Source organism: Passer montanus, unplaced genomic scaffold, assembly GCF_014805655.1.
Source record: "Passer montanus isolate IOZ18808 unplaced genomic scaffold, ASM1480565v1 scaffold19, whole genome shotgun sequence".
NCBI classification, from domain to species: domain Eukaryota; kingdom Metazoa; phylum Chordata; class Aves; order Passeriformes; family Passeridae; genus Passer; species Passer montanus.
In genome coordinates, this window is record NW_024366480.1 from 7041813 (window position 1) to 7051901 (window position 10089).

The 10089-nt window shown below is 37.8% G+C and overlaps 1 protein-coding gene across 2 annotated transcripts in view; it reads right to left on the bottom strand.

The window, feature by feature from the left end:
* Positions 1-9569, bottom strand: part of ANGPT1 (angiopoietin 1) — a 155117-nt gene extending 145548 nt beyond the window's left edge. For both annotated transcript variants that reach the window (XM_039706182.1, XM_039706183.1), the window contains exon 1: positions 8896-9569. In XM_039706182.1, the coding sequence (XP_039562116.1) occupies positions 8896-9192 (297 nt within the window). In that variant the 5' untranslated portion in view covers positions 9193-9569. The remainder of the gene's footprint in view (positions 1-8895) is intronic.
* Positions 9570-10089: the final 520 nt, after the last annotated feature.

Below are 10089 nucleotides of genomic sequence, written 5' to 3' on the forward strand. Positions count from 1 at the left end.
AGAACAGAATCAGAAGAAAATTCGGCTAACTGGGCCAAGTGAATTTTTGTTGTTTCCATAAATTCCTATGTCAGTAGGAATACCTATTACCTCTATTTGCAACAAGACAACTAGAGACAACATGCCAAATGGCAAGAATTTAAAAATAAAAATCCCCAGAAGAAGTGATGAAAACCTGTAGCTATACACCTCTGCCATTTTCTATTAAAAAAGCAGATGTCATGCACGCATGGAGCACAAACAGGTTTGTCTTCCAACACATGCACATGTAAGGACAGAAACGTGTCTGGGATGGGGAGAACAAAATTCCAATACTTTTTCCAGAATATATGAAAAGTCCTGCTTTGTATACATTCTGGAAGGGACAAAAGTAAATATGCTTTTGTAAAATGTTTTTTCAGCAATACAGCTGGGGAGTTGTTCACACAGAATTAAGGCATGTACAACAAACAAGATTTCATCTTGCTACAAATTTACTTTTTTTTAAGCCAACAGGTCAGTTTGAAGAGAACAACCAATTGATAGCAGGTACATTGGTGCAACACATGACAATGGATTTAAGACACCACACTTCAAAACAGATTTCCAAGTATCTTAAAACCAAACACTCCAAAGATCAAAATGCATACATGTGTGCAGACACTCATGCGCCAGACTGAGTTGTTGAAGCGAAAGAAATTCTACAGACTTCTTAGAGACTTTTCCATCATCCACTTTTTACTCATAGATCTTCTACACAGATTTTCCAATTGCAACATTTTACTTTCAACCTATTTCTCTCTCCTTTAAGAAAGGATTAGTAACACAGACCATGTGATTCATCACATACTATCATATAACAAACCTTTAAAGTACCTCTCTTAAAGACACACCTATTCCACCCTGAAACTGGCATAGTTCTCTTACTCTTACCCTTTTCTTATTGTTTCCTTTTCTTTTATTTTTTCATTTCTCCTCCGAGAAGCTAGTCAAGGAAGTATAAGAAATTTCCTTTAAGGTAGCTCCATGGCCTTGAATACAGATTTTCTATGTGACTTCCTCTAAGTAATTACAGCATTAACTTAAACAATCTTTTGGTGGGTTTGTTCCATTTAAATCTGAAAGCAAATAATTTAGATAATGTAACTTGAGCGTCTTTCTAGCTGATCCTGTATCTGTCTTGCTTTGACCATCTGCATCATATATGTGTTCAATGCTGAGTGTTACTCACTGTTAGGTCTTGTTTAGACAAGAAAGTTGTGCTAGTTTGATTTGCATCAATTTTAAAGAGGAATAGCTAAAGTGGTGCAAGTCCCTGATTAGAATCCATATCCCTGTTGAGTAGTGACTTACACTGGCTTAGATTAACCTGATTCCTAAGACAATGAAAAGTGAATCTTGATCTTTGTGCAGAAATATTAACGAGAATGCAGTGCAAATGTGCAACAATTTATGACATTTCTAAGTTACCCTTCCAAGTGAATATTCACCACCATGGTGTTTCATAACACTGTCTAAAATATGCACATGTGGTTGCAGAAAAATAACCTTGTATTAAGTACAGCTTGTTTCATAAGAAAAAGTTTTTTCTATGAAATATGAAACCATTTCAATTTCCTTTCCCTGATCAAACTTCAACCCCTTAACAAGAGAGCAAATTCTTATGCTACTGGGAAGACTTTTACACCAGGGCTGTTTATTCAAGACACTTGATCTGCTGATGTTAAAGATGAGTTCACAGCAAACTTAAACCATGATACTGGTTCTAGAAGGTCCTCATTTACTAGCTCTTCCTTGTCTGCAATTGTAAATACAGACAATAAGACTGAACTAAGCTAAACTGTAAATTGAGATGAATACAAGTATCATGGTTAAGTATCTTCATCTTCCAGATTTTTCTAGCAATAGGTGATGAAAATTACCCTAGTTTTCACAACAACAAGTTTATCCAAAAATTTTGTTAATTTTGGCAAATTAACACAATTGCTTATTAAATAACATTTAATTTCATTAATTAACAATAATAAATATTAGCACTGAAAAACAAGGTATTCCTCACTGGTCATGAGAATCCATACAAGACTCAGTCCCTTGTAGATGGATACAGGCTGGGGCAGCAGCTGCTTGATGGGTTTTAAAAACCCTGAAAGAATGAGGATTGTTCTGTGAGCAGGACACAAATAACCCATTTAGTCAATGGCAACCTTTGATATTCTCAGCTTTATAGATGTATATTCATTGTATTTTCTTATTTTTAATGAAGTACTTTAGTTACTAGTAGTTACTTTCCTTCCAAATTATTTTTAATCTCACAAATTTCTGTAAATATTGGAAACATTATTATAATACATACACTGTTAAGAGCACAAAATACCTTCCACAAGAAAGACTCCAAAAGCAACACAAAAAGTAACACATTAAGCCTCCCAACAGCATTGTGAAATTGAGTAGTAGTGCTATATCTGTATTAGAAAAGAGAAACTGGAATACTTAAAGTTTACAATTTCCTAGCAGTCAAGTGAAGGCCCTAATACAGGCAAGTACGGAAGTAAAGCTTAAATCCTTCACACTTAACTGAGGCATTTAAATCAGGAAGCAAGCTGCTCAGGATTTTCCTGGGGTCAGTGAAGAGAAAGAGGGACTTCCACAGAACACTTCAGACAGCTGAGTCTTCCTCTGGACTTGCTACGGTCTCTTGACACAGCACTAAGAGATTCCCCACAGCAAAGAAAAAACTATTTGGGTAACTGGCATTCTCCTGGAGAAGGTGGCACCAGTGACTTGGACAGGTGCACTCTTTGCTGGGTTAAAAACTGGCTCTAAGACTGGGCCCAGAGCAGGATAGTGAATGGTGCTACTTCCAGCTGGTGGCCAGTCACTCATGCGGTCCCCAAGGTTCAGTACTGGCCAGCCCTATTTAATGATTTTTTTAATTAACTGTATGAGGGGATCGAGTGTATCCTCAGTAAGTTCACAGACTGCACTAAGTTGAGTGGGAGTGTTGATCTGCTGGAGGGTAGGAAGTTTCTGCAGAGGGATCTGGACAGGCTGGATCAATGGACCAAGGCCAATGGTATGGGATTAAACAAGGCCAAGTGCTGGGTCCTGCCCTTGGGTCACAACAACCCCCTACAGTGGAAAGAGTGGCTGGAAAGCTGCCCAGTGACAAAGGACCTGGGGGTGCTGGTTGACAGCTGCTGAATGTGAGCCAGTGCATGCTTAGGTGGCCAAGAAGGCCAATGGCTTCCTGGCTTGGATCAGAAATAGTGTGGCCAGCAGAATTAGGAAAGTAATTGTCCTGTACTGGGCACTAGTGAAGCTCAAGTGCTCTGTCCACTTTCAGGACACTCAATTCAAGGACAGTGAGTGGCTGGAGCAGGTACACAGAAGGGCAGCAAAACTGGTTTAAAGATAAGTTTGAAAAATAGTATAAAGGTAAGTTGTATGAGGAGCTGCTGAAGGAGCTGAGGTTGTTTAGCCAGGAGAAAAGGAGGCTAAAGTGGACCTTATCATTCTCTACAACTACGTGAAAGGAGGTTGTAGTGAGGTGAGGGTGGTCCTCTTCTCCCAAGCAGCACATGACAGGACAAGAGAAAATGGCCTCAAGCTGTGCCAGGGAAGGTTCTGGTTGAATGTCAGGAAAAAATTCTTCATTGAAAGGGTGGTTAAGCATGGGAACAGGCTGCCCTGGGAGTTAGTGGAGTCACTGTCCAGGAAGGAGTTCAAAAAATTACTGGATGTAGCCCCTAGTGCAATAATTTAGTTGACATGATGATGTTTGGTTCAAAGGTTGAACTTGATCTTGGAAGTCTTTTTCAACCTTAATTATGCTGTGATTCTATAATTCTAAGTTTGGGTGGGATAATGCAGGCCTGAAATACCCAACCTCATTACTTTTCCCCCAGTGGTGATTTTTCCCCCCCAGGACACACAGCACTGTGGAGTAGGTTGCTTGGTTGAATGGTCTCAGCACCCTGAAAATAAGATACCATTTACTGTATATCAGTTTCATTTAGAAAAGCTCTCTGCTCCAAATGAGATCTCCCACGGGGCATCTCTGTTGGACAATTCTGATGACTAATAAACGTAATATTTTATTGTTACCAGAAATTTCCTAATTATGGCTGTCATCACTGTAAATAAACACATTCAGTTCCTACTGAAAATTATGATAAAGCCTTCCCTCCAAGCATGGGAAATATTTTTTAAGTAATTTGCTACCAAATGTGGCAACATGTGAAACTGTCTTTCAGTCTAATTCCCCGATTCTTCTGCTTCTAAAAAAGCTTAATTGCCAAATAAATTATTCTCCAATAATATAAAGCTTTCAGGCATTTCCACATTTGAAGTATTGCCTCTTCCTTGTGGGTACATCAGAATATTCCAAGGAGCAATTTGACTAATAAAGCTTTGAAAAGAAGGCATGTTTTTGGCCAATAGGATTTTGGGGGAATATAAGCAATTTTGGATTTACACTCAAACATTAATTTTCTTGGAACAAGTTTATTTCCATTAAGTTATTTTAAGTCCTTAAATTTGTATTTTATATCTATATAGACACATATATACTTGCTCATTGAGTAGTACACTAAGAAATCCCACTAATTTTTATTCCACCCTTTGTTTCACATTTGTGGGAAGTGCACTTCAACTATCACTAGGATGAGACTCTCCTTTGGATATGAGAATTCATTGGCTCCAAAGCAGAAGGGAGGACCCAGATTAATAAGCAGCTTCTGTGTCTAAAAAATAAATACAGGTTTGAGCTGGACACCAAATAATGCCCAGTTTTGGATGCAGCTTTCTCACTGTTTTCTTTTAGCTCTGGTCTACCTTGAAAAATGAAAGATTTACTGGAAAGCCATTCTTTACACAGCTCTGTTAGTGATGCTCATACATGCAGAATAGCAGGTTCCAAATCCCTTGGCCACCTTTGGTTTGTGAGAGTTTTCAGGAGTCCATCATGCATCCATGGTTGCATTTAACACCCAAATATCGTGTGAACTTTTAGGTCACATGTTACATTGCAAAATGCCCAATGAAACATAATTATAAATAAAATAGAACTTTTAATACTCTTTCTTGTGATAGTTCAACTCATGAAAATTGGTTTCTTAATATGAAAAAAATTTCACACACACACACAGTGACATCTCCATCTTTATATTAACATAAATTTTCCTGACAGGACATGATTACAGCTATTTAGATCTGTACTGCTTAGGGTAGGCTCTGTGACATTTTCACTCAGCTTGCTGTGTCATATTTCCACTCTGCTGCACACAAGAGTGACAGGTAAGGGACTTTCCCATCTTCAGCATACCAAATCCAAGGCAAAAATCAGCCACTCCACACATATAAGCCTATTATAATTCATTGCAGAAAACAGTAGTTAAGCCCTGTACAGACAGCACAAAGGGGCAGACTTTCAGTGGAGCCACAGCACACAGTGACAGACACTGGTCTTTCCAAAAGCCATTTGTTTCTACATAATGACTGGTCCCCTCAAAACCTAGATCTCTTACCTGTTTAAAACCTAGGTGAGTATTTATGTTGATACTGTTGCAAAATAAGGAAATCAACAAAGACCACAAAAACTGCTCATATTTTTTTTTTCTCTAGTGACTGAATAAAGACAATAATTTCATACTTCCTCAGCTGTAGCTGGTAAATAACAGCAAGGGTACTTTGAAGGGAGAGGAAGTGAGTTGAAGCTGCATTTTTTTGTTTATTTGTTTATCTACCTTCTTGTAATACTTGTATGTGTTAGTTTCTAATAGTGTACTATAATTAAGCAATATTTTTAAGCTTTTATAATACTCTGCTTAAATAACGAGCTGGAAGAAAAGAAGCAGTGGATCAAGTAAAACTCCTCATTACTCTTATAACAATTATTGCTACCAATTTCCTGCCAGGAAAAGTATATGGAATGCTCATCTATAGAGCTATCCTGAATGTACACGGAGTCCATCCATACTGTAAGTTCAGCAAGCAAACAGCAACTTCCTAAGCAAGAAATGATGATAACATTTCATGTAACTCCTCTTTGGCAATACTTAGACACTGCAACTAAATACCAAAGAGTGTCACGTGAGCCTGTCAGTTACTGCAAGAAAGAAAATGTGATGAACTGTTTGTTTTGAATTATCAGTATAAACATATTGCAGAAATGAAACCCAAGCTTAAACAATGGGGAAAGTTATCTGGTATTAAAATAAACAGTTCTAGGAAAATCTCTAAAAATGTTTACCAACTCATCTACTTCCGTGGACTTTCTGCGCAGAGCATTTTGCCATGTCCCTGGTTTGTCAACCAACCCCAGTTACACTGATTATAGATATGCAAATTATAATGGACAAGGCTGGGCCTTAATTGCCTATAATTGGGTCCCCAAGCAAGGGCATTTTTATCCATAATCAAGCTTACAGAGCATCAAAGAAGAAATTTTGCATTAAGAAAATAAATTATTTTTTCACAGAAAAGTATACTTGCTTTGCTTCTAAAAATCTGATAGTTTGGATATTAAATAACAGTTTTAAATTAAAATTTAAGCAAGCCATGATTCTAACAAAATTTCACATTAAGTATTTTTCAAATATCAGAGGAGAGCATTTGTGCTCAGAAAAGAATTCACTTTGCCAAACATTAGCTATGTAAATTTTTATTGGAAGTTATATATATATTACCTGAAGTAAAAAACAAAACTCCTTTATGTAAATCAGACTATTTTTAAAATTCTTAAACATTCTTTTTAATTATAAGTATTCTCTTCCAGTAGAAGACCTGCAACTGTTAATTATTCTTTAGCTCATTCACAGCAGGTGCATTGTAAAATGCTGCCTAGTGTAGAAAGTTTAGGGGGGAAAATAAATGCAGAGTATAAAAATGAGATGGGAGATACCTACGTAATATATTCATTACACTTGAGCATTATGCAGGTTTTGAAAGGAAATGAGTTATGTCTGAGATGCTTTGTAGTGGCAACAACAACAAAGCAAATTCAGTATTCAGAGATGCTATAAAGGAGCTGCATCAGCCTCATTTGTTCAGAGTGAGACATGGTCCTTCACACAGAGAAACAGGTCCTTTCATTCCAAGGAAAACTGACACATGGAGATACATGCATAATCCCAGTTTTATCCTAACCCCTGGGAGCCAGGCATGGGGGCTGGGAGGGAAAGGAGGAGGGGAATAGTTCTGCCCTCAGCCAGCTTTACAATCATGGCAGAAGAAAACAGCCCTAATATAAACCCCTTTCACTGGACTTCCTACCTGTTTAATCACTTCTCTCCAAAGTGTGAGAGAACTAACCCTCAGACATTCACACTCCAGAGACTCATATTTCCTCCTGATCACTGTGAAACAGTGATCTTAGTTCAGTCTCTAGTGGACAAACACAGAATAAGTTAAGCCTTAGGAGCATGATTCAGCAGGCAATTTCCTCAAGTAAAATCATATGTGTATAAAAACAGAAAACAACTTTCCTCTTTTTAGTGCTTGTCTCAGCCTGCCAAGGCAGAGTAAAATAATTTCTTTTCCTCTACATAAAACATATCCGCTTATTTCCAGCCCTATATTCCCCAAGGCAGATCAAGACATTAAAAAATGAGGGAAGTAGTCTGTAAATTAAATGCTTGGTTATATTTTCTGCACAGAATCTTTTCTCTCTTGCTATGGCCAGATATGCAAGAGAACAAAAAATTTACCAAAACTTAGGAAATCCTCTCTAAAAATTATAGTTGAGTTAGGGGAGTGGCAGACCTGTATATGCTTTTTAACATATTCATGTCTTGCGTACTGTCTGGGTGAAACAAAACTTGTAAATGAGATAGATTGGCACCAACTATGCTGATATGAAGTTTCAGCCCAGCTAGTAGAGTCATTAGAGTTTTATTTATGTTCATTCTTATTATGAATTTGTGCTGGAGTTAAATCCTGTATCTCTTGACACATACAGAAGTTTTCTTGTACCAGATTACATGACTAGTTGCATCACTCAATTGTGCAGTTTTCTAAGTTTTGCCAGGTCAAAATGGCAGCATGTGAATGGGAATATCACAAATAGCTATACACAGACTGTTTATTTATTTTAACTGGTCAGCTACCCCAGAGCATTTTCTTTAGCAAGGTATGCACAATATCTTTGCAAGACATGTAATTTTACACATGTGAGTAATCATGCTAAGGTGACTGGGACTGCTCATATGAGTGAAATTATTCACATATTTAAGCCTTTCAGACCCAAATTTTATAAAAATAATTACTTCTATTAAGTTACTGCAACACCTTGAAACCCATTTTCCCCTTTCTAGGAAAGAATGCATGTACACAAATTGAAGCAGGCTGTCAAGACCAGTGTATTCAACATGGTTAAAAATGTTTTCTGTGAAGTTTTAGAAGTGTGAATGCCTATATATTTTCCTGTTTCTTTCCAGCAATCAGCTGGGTAGAATAGTATTACAGGATCTGTTTATGAAGGAACTATGATATTCTTAACCCAATGCCCTTAAATGCTGATTTCTTAAAATGCTCCCCTTTGCTGTCACAGCAGCAGGTATCCTGCATGACATCTGAGCTGAATCTGTAAACTATAAGTAGAGCTTATAAGAACTTAGTAAGTTCTGTCAGTAGAGTCCCTGGAGGATTTTTGTGTTCTCCGACTCACATGCATCCATAGTTTGTTGAAAAAAAAAAGCCTTAAGAAGTCACATCTTTCAGTAAAGTAAAGAAAATTCAGCTCCCAAAAGCAATGTCCCTAGGAAGGGTGCACTCTGGCTAAAACATTTCTCTCCTACATAGCCAAGAACTGTATCCATCCTTATTAGTTCTGTTCTCATAGAAACTAATGAAAACTTTGAACAGCATAAACATCCCTCCAAAAATCATTTAGTGAGAAAGAAAAAAAGAAGCACTTACTTTTTGCAGCCACTGAGTGTAATTTTCCATCACATGTTCCAGATGTTGCAGTTTCTGGGAAGAGAAATCCTGTTCCACGTGAGGAGCATCTCTCTGAAGAGCATTTGTGTTGTACTGGTCTGTTGTGCTTTCACGACAGTTCCCGTCCTGTTCTGGTAGAATGAAAGTGTAGGTGCACTGCCCGTGCTGAACCCGGTTAAATCTTCTCCCACTGCCTTCTGGACCCCGACGCTGGCTAGTACAGCCTACAAGAGCAAGAATCACTGCCAGGAAAGCAAAGGAAAAGAAAACTGACATGTTATTATTACTTTCCTTTCCTGCTTTAAGAAAAACTTTTTCTTCCTCTTTCTTTAAATTTGTTCTTAATTTCCCTCAAAGTCTTTGGAAAAAGAAGCGGAGCAGCACACTTTAACAAAAAAGCTTGGATAAACTGTTTTGGTTTTTTTAAAAATTTCACTGTGAGGATAGCTTCCTTAGTTAAAATTGGGAATATTTATTGCATAGTAGCTAAGATTTATTGTTTCCTCTCTGTTACAGTCCAGCATGTAGCCTGCTTTAGTCAGCTGCATATGCATATCCCAGACTCTTTCCCCTACACTATCTGCTGCAGAACTGCTATTTTCTCTCAGGCTTCAGTGAGTTTTATTAAGGTTGCACTTTCAAGCCAAGCTGAAAGCAAGCAGCCTTTCACAAGATGACTTGACAGGAATGCGTGTATGAGAGCGCCCCTATGCTAAGGATGGCTGATGGCTCAGTACAGAGGGATCATCTTACAAACTGGCTGGATGCATGACCTCAATCATGCATGTCTGCCCAGCCCCTGCTGCACACAACTGCTGGGGGCTTTGGGCGAATTCACGTCAGTTTCATAAGTAAGTCAGTCCACCTTAATACACTTCATATGTTCCCACTGACCTATTAAAATGTAGATAAAGTGTAGAAGTTTGTTGTAATCCCTCTGTAAATATACAAAGCAGTGAAATTAAAAATACTTTCAGTTCTGCTCTGCATTGTATCTACTAACGAATTCTAGGTCAGGCTTATGACACTTGCAGGAAGAAAAAGTTAAGTTTAACCCTCACTAAGTTTATCTAAGACAGTTGTGTTTCTTTAACAGTTTTCAGAGAGCTGGTTTACATCTTATATTGAAATTAGAGTTGCCAAATAGTAATTGCAAAAGGCAGTTCAGAAGGA